Below are 16,457 nucleotides of genomic sequence, written 5' to 3' on the forward strand. Positions count from 1 at the left end.
GCTGCTGCTGTCCCGTTTCCGTCTCCCCCTCTCAGGACCCACTGTGACCCGTCCAAACAATGCCTCCTGTCCTGCCCATCCCCTACTTTCCGCAAAGGCAGGATGGCGGATCAGGTCAGCCCCTGCTTCACGAGGGACTATCCTGTTACTGCTCCCTCCTTGGTTACACAGCTCGGTTGTGCTCGCACAACCAATTGTATTGTGTATGGATACAGTCGGTTGACAGTGTGGCGGCACCCGTCAACGGGACTGACGGGACCTCGTTCAGTTGGGTGGGAATGACTCCCACAACTCTCGTCCTTTCCGGCAAGGCAGGAAGGTGTGTACTGTTGGCTGCCTCTGCCACACTGTTCCTCGGTGGGACCCTTGGGTGAGGACCCACGGATGCTGGGGGATCTTCCCCCACCCCTCCTCATGATGACAGGTCCTCTCCCACCCACTCTGGGAATACCAGCGCGCTCTTCTTTGGCCTGGAGGTTGGTGGTGGGATCTTCCTGCTTACCCCCCACATGACAGGTCCTTCCTCTCCCTCCCATCCTTTCTGGCAAGGCAGGAAGGTGTGTGCTGTTGGCTGCCTCTGCCACACTGTTCCTCGGTGGGACCCTCAGGTGAGGACCCACGGATGCTGGGGGATCTTCCCCCACCCCTCCTCATGATGACAGGTCCTCTCCCACCCACTCCTGGAATATCAGCACACTCTTCTTTGGCCTGGAGGTTGGTGGTGGGATCTTCCCGCTTACCCCCCACATGACAGGTCCTTCCTCTCCCTCCCATCCTTTCTGGCAAGGCAGGAAAGTGTGTACTGTTGGCTGCCTCCGCCACACTGTTCCTCGGTGGGACCCTCAGGTGAGGACCCACGGATGCTGGGGGATCTTCCCCCTCCCCCTCCTCATGATGACAGGTCCTCTCCCACCCACTCCGGGAATACCAGCGTGCTCCAGTTCGGCCTGGCGGGTGGGCACATGGGGGTGCTGCCGGTGAGCAGCCAGACCCCCCGCTCCCCGTGCCCGCCAAGCCTGGCAGCCACCCCCAGTACACACCTTTCCTTTCTCGCAGGGAATAGCAGCACGCTCCTTTTCGGTCTGGAGGTCAGGCACATGGGGGTGCCGCTGGCGAGCGGCCAGACTCCCCATCCCCTGAGGGGAGGCGGCTCGTCGCCGTCTCTCCGTGCCCGCCAGGCCCCTGTGGCGGCCGCCAGCACCCACCGTTCCTGTATCACTGGAAACACCGGCGTGCCCCGCTTTGGCCACCACAAACCACGAGCCGGGTCAGCAACGGGAGATGTTCGTTGCGGTTCGCTAATTCAGGATTGTGGCCGGCACCGAACCATGATCCACTGGTTCGTTAAATTTTTTTGGTTCATGCCCATGTCTAGTCATCAGCATATTATCTTCACAACTGCCCTGTGAGATGCGTTAAGCTAAGAGAGAATGGCACCTCCTTGGCAGAATGAGGATTTGAACCTTGATCTCTGAATCTTTGTTCAGCTAATTGACCACTAAGTTACCACACTTGCACTCAAGATCTTAGGTGATCATTCTTGAGGCTACATTTGTTCTGCTATATATATGCTTTGAAACTAGCTTGGTCATTGTAATGAATAAAAAACTAGCACCTCTGTGAGGGGGATAAACTCAACCTTTTAATATGCTGTGTTTATTACATGAAGATTTTTATTTTTTCCATAGTAGGGGGCATTCAAAAATATGACTCTCTGCAGTCTCAAGCAGTCTCAATTTGCATAATTCGCCCTGAGCTTAGGTGGTTTTACAAAAGGGATAGATGCATTTATTAGACTGATTGCTTATGGATATGATACCTACATGGAATCTCCATGTTCAGGGGCAGTATTTTTTCTGAATACTAAATGCCTAGGACAAACGTGGGGTTTGTGCCCTGCTTGCTCGTTTTAAAAGACAATAGGGTTTTGGCAACAGAATTCTGGATAGGATGGACTGCTTGGTCTGATAAACCAGTTTTTTGTTCTTGCTAATAATACAATACATATTTAAATGACAAGTTTTAATGATGTCTATTTTCTTCTAGTCATTAGATGACCTTTCAAATGTGTCTACTGATGAGTTCGTACAACTACGTGCTTGTATTTCAGATACTGGTGAGTTCATTACTGACTTCTTTCTAATATTTGGATGTTATCACTATGCTTATGTAGATATTTCATGTTCCTTCAGAATGATTATATTGTTAAAAAATTATGGATCTCTTAATTCTAAATCCTTATCCTTTTGACCTTTTTTTCCCCTTCGTGATCTCTGCTGGCTTAACAGACTCAGGAACAAAGAGCTGCTGAGTATTAAGCAAAAGGTTTGATAGCGCCTAGTAGATTTTTTTTGGCTGTGAAAAAATTTGACCCACATACCATATCACAAATCATTTTTTAAATTTACCTTTGTTGAGGGGCACTACTGATTGAGTAGAGCCAATCTAAATCTCCCTTGGGCTTACAGGAATTGCTTCATGTGAATTTTTTTGAGTTACTAAAAAGCCATTTACTTGTATGTACCTAAATGCCTAGAACTCTGTACTGTATAAGATTAGACTTTTTTTGTCTTATTATATATAATAATAGTGTCTCCATCTAATTGCATTCAGTGGCATGCATTCCATCAATTGCATTTGTTCACATCTGACATTCATCTTGCATTTCCACTGAACATGGTACAAAATTTTCATTGTACTATGACCTGATTTATTTTTTAGTAACAAATTAAACAGCTCTTCAAGTCTCTATCATAAGGAAAGGTGTTTTTTATTCCAAACAGAAACAATAATAAGAAATTTTCCCATTTGTAACTTTTAAATCTTTGTAAAGAGTTAAGCCACGAAACAGGAGAATAGACTGGAATGTATGTCTGTACATATTGATAACATTTAAGTTGCCTAAAATAGATTTTCATTCACCAGTCTTCACGTTCTATCAGCAGTAATAATGACTGATGTTTTATTTCTATATGATAGAATAGCTAGCCTTTGCGGTCTTGAGGGTTTGTACTCTATACACTGGTCTAGGCTCCGAAAGAATATCTCGCCATACAAACTCTCACATGCACAAGTGGTTAGACTTGATATTAATGCTGGCATCATTTCCCATTTCCCATTAAGGGATTTCCCATTATGGCATACAAAAGGCAGAGCAGTCCATCAAAATACATACATTACATGTTACAGTGAGCTAACTGAGGAATGTATTGTCGAAGGCTTTCATGGCCGGAGAACGTGTCCAGTGTCACAGAGGTGTAGCACCAAAAGACAGAGATCTCTCAGTGTCACAGAGGTGTAGCACCAAAAGACAGAGATCTCTCAGTGTCACAGTGTCACTGTGACACTGAGAGATCTCTGTCTTTTGGTGCTACACCTCTGAAGATGCCAGCCACAGCTGCTGGCGAAACGTCAGGAACTACAATGCCAAGACCATGGCAATACAGCCCAGAAAACCCACAACAACCATCTAACTGAGGAATATTTAAAACGTACTGCTTAGCAGAATGAGAGGGAAAGAGAGAAAGGTATCTTCCATTGCCCTGTTCGGGCAAAAATCCCCATAGTCAGTGGACCCCATTATAAGAAATGGGTAGAACCCTTTACATATTGTTCCACAATACTCTGCCATAATTCAGTCTTGTTTGAATTCACATACAAGATTACATGAACCTTCCTTATCCTGAATCATACTCTTGCTCAGTCAAGAACAGTATTTTCTACTAAAATTAGCAGTAGCTCTCCAGGGTATTAGGTAGAGTTCTTTCACATCACCTACTACCTGATCCTTTTAACTGGAGCTACTGCGTTTGAACGTGGGACCTTCTGCATGCCAAGCAGATACTGTACCTCTCAGACAGCCCCTCCCCAAGGTCTGCTTATGAAGATTCAATGCTGAGATTTCCAGCATGCCTAGCAGTAGTGTGTATATACAGCTGCTGACAGGATGGTCAGTGGCAAAAGTAGTCAGGCACATTGTGCTAATTAAACAAGGAAAACAAACTAAGCTGTTGAAAACAATTTCCTGTCCCCTCATCTTTGAAGAAGATAATTGACCCAAAGATGCATTCTGTGTTTCTTGGAGTGTGCTAGACTTCTGGACCTAAAGAAAATGTCTGTTGCAGCATCTTTAAATGCAGAATGCTATCTACAAAGGATTTCTCACATAGAACCACAGTTCATTTTGTTCCTCAGTTTGCGCATATCCATCTTGTCTCTAGTTTTGTAGTTTTCCAACATCATTTCCTGTCTCTTCTGCCCTTTCGTCTTCCTCCTCTTTTCTGTATCTCCTTTTTTCTTTTCCATTTTTCTTTGTTTCAAATTGCTAGTCTTTGCTGACTATGACCCATATGCCATGGCAGGAGTTTGTAATGATCATGGCAAGACATACGCGCTATATGCTATCACTGTTCGTCGTCGAACTCCAACTGGTGAAGAAGTGTGGAAAACATACCGTCGTTACAGTGATTTCCATGACTTCCACATGAGGATTACTGAACAGGTAATGGTCACAATTAAAAGGGGCATGTTGCTGGGTGGCTTTGTCGTTAATTCAAATTAGAGATAGGTGGGTATCTTGGATTGGAGTTGCCTAAAATAAACTGATGTGAGTAGATCTTGATTTGGCCTGAATCAACACATTATAAGCTCAGGCCTTTTCTGGGTCTTTGTTGTGTTTTTTACGAGGAACATATTGAGGTCTTCCCATACCAACCCTCTTGCCAAGTTCAGTCCGAGTGGGGGAAATGGTGTGTAGTCTTTGGTAGGTTCTCACACACATTCAGAAGCTTTGTGGGCTATAGAATTGCCAGGAATTGTATTTCCCCCAGGATTCCCTGCTCAGGACGCAGGAAGTCCAATACTACGATTCTTAGGAATCCTGGCATCACAGTGATGCAGTAACCAACTGAGGTTACACCATATTGTTGTTGCCCTCAGATAAGTTTCAGTGGAAAAGATAAAAGGGTAGCAGGGAGGGGAAGGCTGATGCTGGGGTTGGGGCCAAGCTAAGCAAATGCAGAGCCTGGACATTAGAGATTTTTGTAGTTATTAGCCTGAAAAATCTGAACTACCTCAGAGTTCAGAGGAAGTGATCAACAAAGAGCCAGCATAAAAGAATCTGTTTGGCTAACTTGGCATATACAGTTTAGTATTATAATAATTGACATGCTGATTAATAATCCATTAAGTTTCCAAAGCTCTAACACTGGTTGTTGAGAGTCCTTTATTAGGAAGTGGCACACTCGAGGTCTCACGATAAGTAAAAAATATATAAGGGGTACCTTGTGTGGTTGGCAGACATCTGCGTATGGTTCACACTTGGATTTCTGGCAACTGTTCGCCTCTGTCTGTAAAGTTTCTTGTCCTATAAACATATTTTATTGCTATTCCCATCACTTACTGGTTTGCAAAATAGATGTGAGAACATGTGACACATTATGGATAGGATCTGGTGAAGTACTTAGGCTCGCATAAGGGTATATTGATGTGAAGTGGAATGTTTTCCCTTTCCTTGCTCTAGCTCTATGTACCATGGTGCTTTTTGTTCATGTGGGTCTCTTGCTGTTTTGGGACAAACAGCAGGCTGCTGGGAGAAGGGGAAGGTAAGAAAACATCCACTACCATCTCCTTCTGCAGGCATTTCTGTTGGGTCCATTGGCTTGGTGTGGAAACAACACAGGTTCCTTGCTCAAGCACTTAACAAAAATTAGGAACCCAAGTCATTAATGTGCATCGCCCCTATTAATTTCTGTACTCACATGAAATGTGTTAAGTGATTCCTTAATAGAGATTCAGAAATCTCTTTCCCATTCTTAGTCACAGTTAGCTATGTTTTATTGTGTCTTCACCAACACTGAATGTGATTGATTATGGTTTTCAAACTAGCCAAATCTTTATTTGGGTTAAAAACTAGCCCCAGTGAAGATTTAACACTTCATCATGATTAATGCTGAGAAAGAAAGGGGGGATTCCCCCCCTCCATGTTTTTTCCATGACTAAGATGTTGGCAGTGTTATGTCTGTGCTGGTCTAGAAATGTGTATGTTAAATAGCAAATGAAAATTCAAGTTTAATGTAAATTCTAGGTATAATTAAATAGATACTCTTCTATGCCTTATATTTTTTCTAGTTTGAAAACCTAGCAAGTATATTGAAGCTTCCTGGTAAGAAAACATTCAATAACATGGACAAAGAATTTTTAGAAAAAAGGAAGAAAGATTTAAATGCATATTTGCAGGTATGTCCTGTAACTCATATTTTCTGTTAGGAGTGCATGTGTGAATTATTCTTTTGGTTTTTATTTGAGCTCTTAAAATTACAACATGTTCAGTTGTGACAAAATTGGCTAGATGTATATAGCGCAAGCATAAATTAGGAGCTTTGGACCTTCTCAGTCAAAGAATTATTAATAGCTAAAGTATATTTCTGGTACCAGTGTTTTGACGAGTTTGGGCTTTAAGTCTCAAGAGAACTGTGGGCCAGAAAAATGTGGTGCAGTCACTGACCTTGTCTGACCAAGCTCTAAGGAGCTTCCCAATCCAGATTATAAATTTATAAAGTCTATTAATTATTTCTATGATTCCTCCCCACAAGCTTTTATTTTCTTGAACTTTCTAGCTTATATTAAGAAGGAAAAAATTCTGCTGATTAGTCTCAATGTTAAGATTGCTTTCTGTTCAGCTGCTCATAATGATATATATGCAACATTTCAGCTTTGTGCTCAATAAACATTGTAGACTATTACCTTCTGTGTATGCCAGTAGTTGTGTTTTTTATTTATTATATAAATGCTAATCTAGACTTAAACGAAAAGCACAAGTGTATGTGGAGAATCTTATTTTACATTCTAAACCCTTTCTATGAACTTCCCAGTGAAATGATAGTTGGGTTTGTTTTTTTTTATAATATTTTTATTTTTCTATATCTAACATACAAAACTACTACATACATACATAACCTACAAAACAGTAACTACAAAAGACTACAATAGCACAAGGGATGGGAAGGAAAGGAGAAAAAAGAGAAAGGGAAGGGGGGGTGGAGAAAAATGGGAAGGCAATCTACAAACACTAAACGCTACATTTCAATGCTTTCCCTTCATACTGCCTCAGTAAAAAAAATAGCTTAATAAGATAGTGACGGAGTGGTTGATCATACAAATTACAAATTACAGTTCAAATTAAATCTTTTTCCCTCCCCTGGGCCTCGGGCACAATTCCCTCTGCGCAGCTACCGCCGGAGCGCTCATTGCCTCCCCCCTCCCTTCAGGCTTCGGATCCTCTTCTCTTTGCTTGGTGTCTGGTCCAAATTCTGAATTTTTATCCACAAAATCCCTTAGCTGATCTTCCGAATTAATCTTGTAAGCTTTATCTTTATAACTAAACCCAATTCCTTCTGGGAGTAGCCATTTGTACTTCATGTCCCTTTCCCTCAAAAGAGCTGCCAACATCTTGTACTTAAATCTTTTCTTCCGCACTAGAAATGGAACGTCCTTCAATATCTTGACTTTATTTCCCAGAAAGTCCAATTCCGCATTATATGAATTATATAGGATACTGTCCCGGACCCTCCTAGATGAAAACTCGATAACAATCTCGCGAGGCAGCTGCCGCTTCGTTGCATATTTTGAAGATGCCCGGCGGACTCCCAAAATGGCGCTTTTCTAATAGTTGGGTTGTAATGCACTGGAGCACTATGTTCTAGGTAAATTCATATTCTCACTTGGAGAGTGATGGATGTTTCCTTCTATCTGGTTTAGAGATAGGGCTTTGCTCTACCTTCCTGTCTTCCACATTAGAAGGAAATCCCCTCATCTTATTTCTTGCCTCAACAAGGAAAGCAAGATTGTTGAAGGAGATCTGACACCTGGGCTCTTCAATGTCTTTACCTTCCTTCTTTTACTTATTTGCTCTCCTCTCATTTTTCAGGGACTTGCGTTCCCTTCTTCCAAAAGGAGGGTGGGTGGGCTCTTCAGCTACTTGAGTGTATCAGCACGATCTTAAGTAGGTCACTGGGCTGCATCCTCCTTGGAAGACAGGCTCTGTGGAGCAATCAAAAGCCCAGGCATACAATGAACTTGATCCACTGGTGGATTTCAGTCTACAGCCAGCAAGAGCTGACGAGACAAGTATAACACTCCCTCTTATCAAATTGAAGCAAGCAGCACTGTTGCAACTTAGCCCAACAGAACCAGTGTCATTCACAACAGCCAGACACTGGGTTCAGCCAGTGGGGACACACCACAGAAAACAGAACCAAGCAATACCCTGCTACAAACACAAGGCATTCCCTTGCTTCAGTTTGCTTCTGTTGGGCTGAGTTCTAACAGTGTCCCTTGCTTCAGTTTGGTTTGGGTGGAATGGATGTGATTCTCTGGTATGATGTTGGTCCCCTTGCTTCAGTTTGGTTCTGGGGGGACTACTGCAAACATTCCAAGTAGAAGTGCAGAATTTGTCCCTGTTTTTCAGTCAAGCAGAACATGGGCTGATGGATGTTATCTTCCTTTGCAAAGGCAATGCTTGCAAGCATAACAGGTTGTTCAAGTTACTAGAGACCCAAGCCCACCACAAGGAATAGAAAGCCAGGCAGGAGGGGTCGGACAAAAAACAAAAGTGCTGGAATTGGCGGCAGTTCGACCAGCATTAGTCTCCATACAACAAGGTGATGAAACAACCTCATTATAAAAGCAGACTTGAACTTGAAAAGCAGACATAGAGGATCCATGTTCAAAAGTCACCATCATGAAGCTTTCTTGCTGCCAGCCTGGGCAGACAGTCACATACTTTCAGCCCCGACAGAGCATATTAGTGGGAGTCTCCTATTTTAGTCATCAGATAATTGGGGGAATGGTCTCTGGAGGATAAAAACGTCCAAGTCATCAGAAGCTGGGAAAATCCCGGGTACCTCTTGTGTTTTATCTCCATTGAACAACAAGCTGTAGAGGTGTTTCTCCAAGTTCCAGTGTCTAGAAGCAGAAGAAATGCACTATAACATCTCAGTGGCTGGAAAGGCTACCATATGCTTCTCCCCCCCCCCCCGATCCCACTAATTGCCAGGCTCATCAAGAAAACAAGATCAGAGATGGCAGGAGTGATTTGTCTAGTACTATATTGGCCCAGCAGGCCTAGGTTCTTGATCCAGGTATATGGAGCCATTATAGACAATTCCAGCAGAATGGGACATGCTCACCCAAGGCCCAGTTTGTCACCTAAACTCTGACTGGAAGTTAACTGCTTGGAAGTTAAACAGAAGCCTTGGTGGTTCAGTGGAGGTCACAGTGACCTTTCTAGCCTCTAGAAAAGTTTCAGCTACTCACATATATAATGTCAACTGAAGAGTGTGCATTAGATGGCGCAGAAGAAAAACATTTTCCAAAATCTGACAGAAGACTATGTTCCACTTGTGATGAGCTTTTTGCAAGCTGGCATGGTGCAGAGCTGTCCAGACATCTGTGAAAAAGCCTTAGCAATCAATTTCCACACATTCCCACATAAAGCCTTTCATCAATGGTGCATCCTTATTGCTTCCTCCAACTGTACCACAAGTTTTCAACTAAGAAGCTACATGTGGTGCTACAAGCTCTTACCTCTTATTCATCAAGCTTGTCTGAAATGTCTTGTTGAAGTTCTTATCACTTAAATTCCTGTTTCTGATAGCAGTCACTGTTGCCTGAATTGGGAGCCCCCTCCTTTTGTTAAGGTCTTCGTTTCATAAATAAAGGTGGCCTTTCTGACCAAAGTGAATTCTGCCTTCCACTGTACCCAGGCATTCTGTTTGCCACTCTACTGTCCAGAACTTCAACCTCCCCTTTCTGGAAATCCAAACCTAGTAAAAAAGCTTCATTATCTACCACTCATAGGAATGGGGGTTGCTGGTTAGTCAAATGTGTGAGATATTCAAACTTATTACTCTTCCCCATTCACTACCCAGAGGAATTGGCAGCCACCAAACACCAGCTTATTGGAAACAACAGCCCCCATGCCTGGAAGGACCCTTTCCCTTCCTCCTGAGCTATTCTGTGCAGCAGAGACAAGTGGGGCCCTGTTCCTTGGCAAAGCTGACTTGTGACAGCTTGAGGGAGGCTGAGGAGGAAGGAAGTACCAAGGATGATGTCAGCTGGCAGAGCCTGCTATCAGAAGTCCAGCAATGGCCAGAGGCATCAAACTGAGCAGTTCAAGAGATGGGATGGGCCACTCAGTGCCTGAAGACACTGGGGGATGATGCTTGAAGAGGAGGAGTTTGCACGGTGATAGCTACATATCCTGAGATACAAATACATACCTGAAAGAATAACAGTGTACTTGGTCCAAGGAGCTGCAACTTGGGCTCAATTAGTAACAAAAACATGGCTGGAAGATTTATGCAAGGCTACTATATTGGCCTCGCTAGTTATTAAACCTGTGGGTTTTGGATACAGAGTCCTTCAACATGTCTTGAGATCTTGCCCATCAGAGGATCCTACTCTAGGTTGTATACTGCTTTATAACACCAATCAGAACACCCTTCTCATCCAAGTTAAAATCGAATACTGGCCTACACATGAGTGCTCCTTCTGAGCTGCTTGCCCTTTTTTGAGAAGAAAGAGAGAGCCTCTTGGGATTAAGATCATGTGAACCAGTTATAAGATAAACAGTTTATTAATAAACTTTACTTATTGTGTTCTGTCTCTGAGTATGCAGTCCTATGTCTAACTTGATTGTGGGAAGTAGGATGGTTATATACATATTCTAGCTTTTTTTCAAGAGCTGTCCAATTTTGTGAGTCTCAGCATGACTGTGTGGAGATTCCCTCCCACCAAAGGAGACAGGAAGTTGGAGCCAGGCTCTGTCTCAAGACTCCGTGGGAGGAATCACCTGTCAGTCAGGGTATCTCCATATCTCTGAATACAAGGAACACTCGTAGTAAGCTCATTGTTGAATGCCAAACCAAGTCATTATAAATTTCAGCTACTTCATGATATATTACCATGGTTATAGAGTTAAAAATTATGTTTTCCACAAAACATATTTCATATATCAAGCTGATATTCTTCAGAATTAATGTAAAAATCTACAGTTTTTTTTTAAAATGAAGCAGCTGAAATGCTATTGACATGAAGAAGAGATTAAGTCTTTGTACTACTGTAACAGAAGCAAAACAGATAGATGTATAGTCTGGCTTGTGCAGTGTTGTAAAGTGTTGTCATTCATCCCTGAATATTGACCTTTCTGATTGTTAGGTAAAATTACATACATCTTTTATTTCTCAGCTTTTGTTAACTCCTGAAACACTGAAAGCTTCCCCAGCTTTAGCACACTGTATATATGACTTCTTGGAAAATAAGGCCTACAGTAAAGGGAAGAGAGATTTTGCTCGGAAGGTAAGATTGATGTCTATTGTCTAGTATGTCTTAGTAATGTAGTGATGCTACAGTGTTGTGTATAATAAGACAGTGTAGCCAGTTTTTATCTACCATGTATCATTTGTTAAATGATACAATCGTTTGTTAAATTTGTATACCACAATATCTGACATCATTGGTATAAAGATAATATGTAAATAAGAACTTAACTGGCATACCAGCTGAGCAACTTGGGCAGGAGCTGGTAAACTGGCTGGTTCCCTGTGGGTGCTTGTTAACAAGGTTTTTATGGTATATTGGCCCTTAACTGTCGAAGAAGCCAGACTTCCAGAATATGTTCTTTGCAATACAAAAGTGGTTAAAAATAGTTTATAATCTGCTATCAATAAAAAATTCATCCAGTTATTGAAGAATGTTAATACTTCTACTCTTTGTCCACCCTCAGATCCTTTGCCCATTTCAAGTGCTACATGCTTCATAATTTCCCCCCTCCTGCACAAAAGAAAGAATGCATGGTTCCCTCTAAGACTGCTTTTTAAAAAGGCTGTTTCACATTAAAGAATCTGTGGCACTAAGCACTACATTAACAAATGCAGCTCTTTGTCAAAGCTGATCGTTCACCAGTTGCGCTTGAAGTTGATGCCCTTTCAGTTTATACATGCATGGTTTATTCATTTTGCCTTGTAAGAGATATGTACATATTGCTATGATAAATTTTAACATATAAAATTACCCAGTTAAAATGCTTATGTTGATAGCTATTCAAGCTTCCATAACTGCTTAGAAACTGAATGGGCTTCTTTTTAAAATACTAACTAAACATTCAAATCCAGCATATTGTCCTTATTGTTCCACGGAATGTGTTTTCTCCCACTAATTCACAGTGTGTGGTTTGCTTGAGGTAAGAGAAGCGCCTTCTCCAGTGGTCCGGAGTGGGGCAGTCAAGACCTCTGGGTAGCTCCTCCTCCGTCTCTTACGCAGGGCCGGACAGATCTGCGATCCTAGGGGGAGGGGCTCCCAGGCAGCTCAGTTTTTTCCGGCCCTGCTCTGCAGGCAGACATAGTTTTCTTTGCTCCGTGGGAGCAGCGATCCTAGGAAGAAGAAAAGAGACGCAGGCTCGCTGGGGAAAGGAAGGAAGTATTCCTCCAACCCCTCCCCCCCCCCCTCCTGTTCCGAGTGCAAGGCTTGAAGGCCTCGGGAGCGAGCAGCAGAGCCGACGATCCTAGGAAGCTAGGACCCGGCTTCTGCGGAGGCGCCACTTTGCAAACGGCTGGAAACGCCGTAGAAAAGCCGCGGGAAGAGAAGGACGCCCGGCGCGGTTTCTGAGCGGCGGCGGCCTCGTATTTAGCGTCTTGCTCGTGAGTATTCCGATGGACCCCGTGGAGAGGCCTCGGAACCTCGAGGAAGCGGGGGAGGGGGGAGGGGGAATCTACTTGTAAGCCCTTAAACGGCACGGGGACAGAAACGGCTATATAAAAAAGAGAAAACCGGAGGTTTCTTTCCCTTGAGTTCCCCCTTCTTAGGCCCAGTCCAGTTAATGGCAGCCTGATTGCCTTTGGCCTGAATGGTGCAAACTGATCATTTTGTAGCCTTTGGAAGCTGAGGAGGGTCAATGCTTGCTTATTTGTCCCCTAATTCCTGCGGATTGAGGGATGTGGGGTTATTAGGCTCTGGCTGCATTGTAATGCCCGCCTACGCTTCTCTTCCATTTAGGCGGGAAGATTTGGCGGGAATGACGTCACAGGCCAGTACAGCAGAGCAACAAGTGGCTGAATCCGCTTTAAGCAGCATGGAGTCCCCAAAGTTAACAAGGCAGCTACACCCTTCTCAAGGGGAAAGCCTGGGGGGCAGTGACCCGGATCTTGCAGGCCCAGATGCAAAGGCAAATATCTTAGCCTGGCTGCAAGCTGAGATTAAGAAAGGAATAGACGATGCAGTCAAGAATCTGAAGCCAGTTTCCCATAAGAAAGGCAAACAGCCAAGTACCTCCAAAGGGAAAAGGCGTGCAGAACCCACTACCCTAGTTAAAACCAAAAAGAGAAAACTAAGGGAGTGGGAGGATGAAGACTCCAGTGACTCAGATGTCCCCCTGGAAGATTCAGAATCATCCCACAAGTCCTCAGGGAGTGAAGAAGGGGAGCTATCTGAGGAGGAGGAGGTGGATACTAGCCAAATGCAATCTAGGCTTTTCCCTCCTGATATGTATTCTAAGTTGCTTTCAAAGGTATTAAGAACTCTGGAGATATCACAGTCTATTGCAGGTAAAGAGGAGACGGAATCCTCCTACCCCCAAGGTCTGGAGAGAGCCTTACCTAAGATGGGGCCTAAACACTCAGGGGTGCCCTTACCTGCTATTTTCCACGACGTCTTGAAAATGGAATGGGATAATCCAGCAAAACCTAAACTGTATCAATCAGTTTTTCACAAATTCTACTCCTGGAACCCAGAGGATGCTAGAAAGATCAAGCTGCCGATCGTGGATGACCCAGTTACCAGTCTAGCTACCACCTCGGTTCTGCCCATGGATGCTGAGGGCATGCCTAAGGACCCATCAGACAAGAAGATCGAACAGGCCCTGCGCAGGGACTTCGAGGCATCAGCAGCGTCTCTAAGATCCTCAGCAACTGGGTCCTTGTTTGCTAGGGCGGCCTATACCTGGGCCTCAGATCTGGCAGCGGCAGGCAGAGAAGTCCCTAAGGAAATTAAAAATGAAGTGAAGAAAATAGCCCTGGCAGCAGCATTCGCAGCGGACGCCACCTTGGACTCATTCCAAATGTCTTCTAGAGCCATGGGCTTCAACGTGGCAGCCCGTAGGAACACATGGCTGAGGAGCTGGGATGTGGACCAACAAGCTCGTAGCAGGGTGGCAGCGATTCCGTACACGGGTTCCAAACTTTTCGGTGAAGCCTTGGACAAATATTTAGTGGAAAACGCTGAAAAGAAGAAGGTGCTGCCATCCAAGAGAAGGGACACGAGGTATAAAGGAAGGCATTCCTTTCGAGACTTCAGAAGAACATCCAGACAGAACTCCGAAAGACCTTTCAGGAACAGGTGGCAAACCAAGCCGAGATCGGATGCCAGACCATTTGCCTTCAGGAAATCAGTCACCCAATCCAAAGGACAGAAAAAGAACAATCAAGCATGACTATCCGTGTCAGGGGAAGTCAAACCAGATTGGAGGTCGTCTTCAAGCCTTTGCACCCCAATGGAGACGAACAGTATCCGACAGGTGGGTACTGGAGACGGTATCCAAGGGCTATTCCTTGGAATTCGAGGAGGTGCCAACCAGACGCTTCATTCAAGTGTTTCGCAGCCGGTCGCAACACAAACATCAGAAAATGAAACAGGCTATCAAGCACCTGTTGCAGATCGAGGCGATAGAACCAGTACCCACACAATTCAAGAGACAAGGGGTGTATTCTATTTTCTTCATCGTCCCGAAGAAGAACGGGGAGATCAGGGCCATTCTGGACCTCAAGTGGCTGAACCTTCACATAAAGGACAGAAAGTTCAAAATGGAAACGATGAAGTCCACCACCGGAGCCATACAGCAGGGGGACTTCCTGGCATCCATCGATTTGTCAGAGGCCTATTTGCACATCCCTATGCGACCATCTCACAGGAGGTACTTACGTTTCGCCTACGACGGGGAGCATTTCCAGTACAGGGCTCTCCCCTTTGGCCTGAAATCTGCACCAAGAGTGTTCACCAAGGTGCTGGTAACGCTGGTGGCCTTCCTCAGAGTCCAGGGCATTGCCCTGTCCCCGTACCTCGACGACATCCTGATAAAGGCGCCGTCCCTACAAGCAGCACAGACAGCGGTCACAAGGACCTTGGATTGCCTGGAGGATCACGGCTTTATTGTGAACCGGCAAAAGAGCATCTTGCTCCCTACTCAGAGGATCGTCCACTTGGGAGTTACAGTGGACACAGTATTGGACAAAGCCTTTGTATCACCGGAGAGACAACAAAAAATTCTGTCCTTAATCAAGGAAGTGCAAGCGGGCAAACCAGTGGAGATAATGCAACTGGCAAAGCTGCAAGGCATGTTGGTGTCCTGCCAGGACACACTGCAATGGGCCAGATTCCACACCAGGCCACTGCAACGGTTTCTACGTCCATACCAACGCGTGATTTGCCACAAACAGCACAGGCTGGTGCGGATCCCTCAGTCGTTGTCCAGGGCATTGGACTGGTGGCTGGATGCAAGCAGATTTGCGGAAGGATCTCCGCTCAGGGAACCGAGCAGGATACCCATGACTACAGACGCAAGTCTGTTAGGCTGGGGAGCCCACATAAAGGGCAGAGTGGCTCAAGGAGAGTGGCTTCCCGAGGAGAAAGAAGCAAGTATAAATTTTCTGGAGCTCAAAGCCATAAGGAACGGGCTACTGGAGTTCAAAAACGCCCTACAGGACAGTCACGTGATGGTACTCACCGACAATATGACAGCAAAGGCCTACATAAACCGGCAGGGAGGCACCAAGTCCAAGCTTCTGAACCAGGAGGCAGAGAGGATCTTCTCCTGGGCGGAAAGCAGAGTGCAGTCAATAAGAGCCAGTCATATCGCAGGACAACAGAACACCACGGCGGACTGGCTGAGTCGGAACAGACTCGACCAATCAGAATGGGCTCTGAACAAACAAGTATTTGCACTGATTTGCCAGAGGTTCGGCACCCCGGGAGTGGACCTCTTCGCTTCTGTGGGGAACAGGCAGGTGCCTCAGTTCTTCTCGAGGTACAGCGAGCCAGAGGCAATGGGAGTCGATGCGCTGACTCAGGAGTGGCCGAAATGCCTTCTTTACGCCTTTCCCCCTCCGAAGATAATACACAGGGTGCTTCAGAAGATCCTCGATCAGAAGGCGGACGTCATTCTGATTACGCCGTTCTGGCCACGGAGGCCATGGTTCCAGGACCTCAAGAGGATGGCTCGGGGGCAACCGTGGTCTCTGCCGTGCAGGGAAGATCTTCTGACACAAGGGAAGATCCGGCACCCAGATCCCGCATCTCTAAGGCTGACGGCTTGGAGATTGAACATGGTCAACTTCGGGATTTAGGATATTCAGAAAGGGTGATTTCCACGATGTTAGCTTCAAGGAAAGTATCTACTAACAAGAGCT

General features: G+C 44.9%; 1 protein-coding gene across 6 annotated transcripts in view; it reads left to right on the forward strand.

The window, feature by feature from the left end:
* Positions 1-16,457, forward strand: part of SNX13 (sorting nexin 13) — a 96,829-nt gene that overhangs the window by 63,397 nt on the left and 16,975 nt on the right. For 5 of the 6 annotated variants that reach the window (XM_054990863.1, XM_054990867.1, XM_054990864.1 and 2 more), the window contains 4 exons: positions 2,047-2,116; positions 4,329-4,501; positions 6,130-6,237; positions 11,248-11,358. In XM_054990863.1, the coding sequence (XP_054846838.1) occupies positions 2,047-2,116; positions 4,329-4,501; positions 6,130-6,237; positions 11,248-11,358 (462 nt within the window). The remainder of the gene's footprint in view (positions 1-2,046; positions 2,117-4,328; positions 4,502-6,129; positions 6,238-11,247; positions 11,359-16,457) is intronic. The other variant, XM_054990866.1, reaches the window with a different exon arrangement.

Source organism: Eublepharis macularius, chromosome 11 (assembly GCF_028583425.1).
Source record: "Eublepharis macularius isolate TG4126 chromosome 11, MPM_Emac_v1.0, whole genome shotgun sequence".
NCBI lineage: Eukaryota > Metazoa > Chordata > Lepidosauria > Squamata > Eublepharidae > Eublepharis > Eublepharis macularius.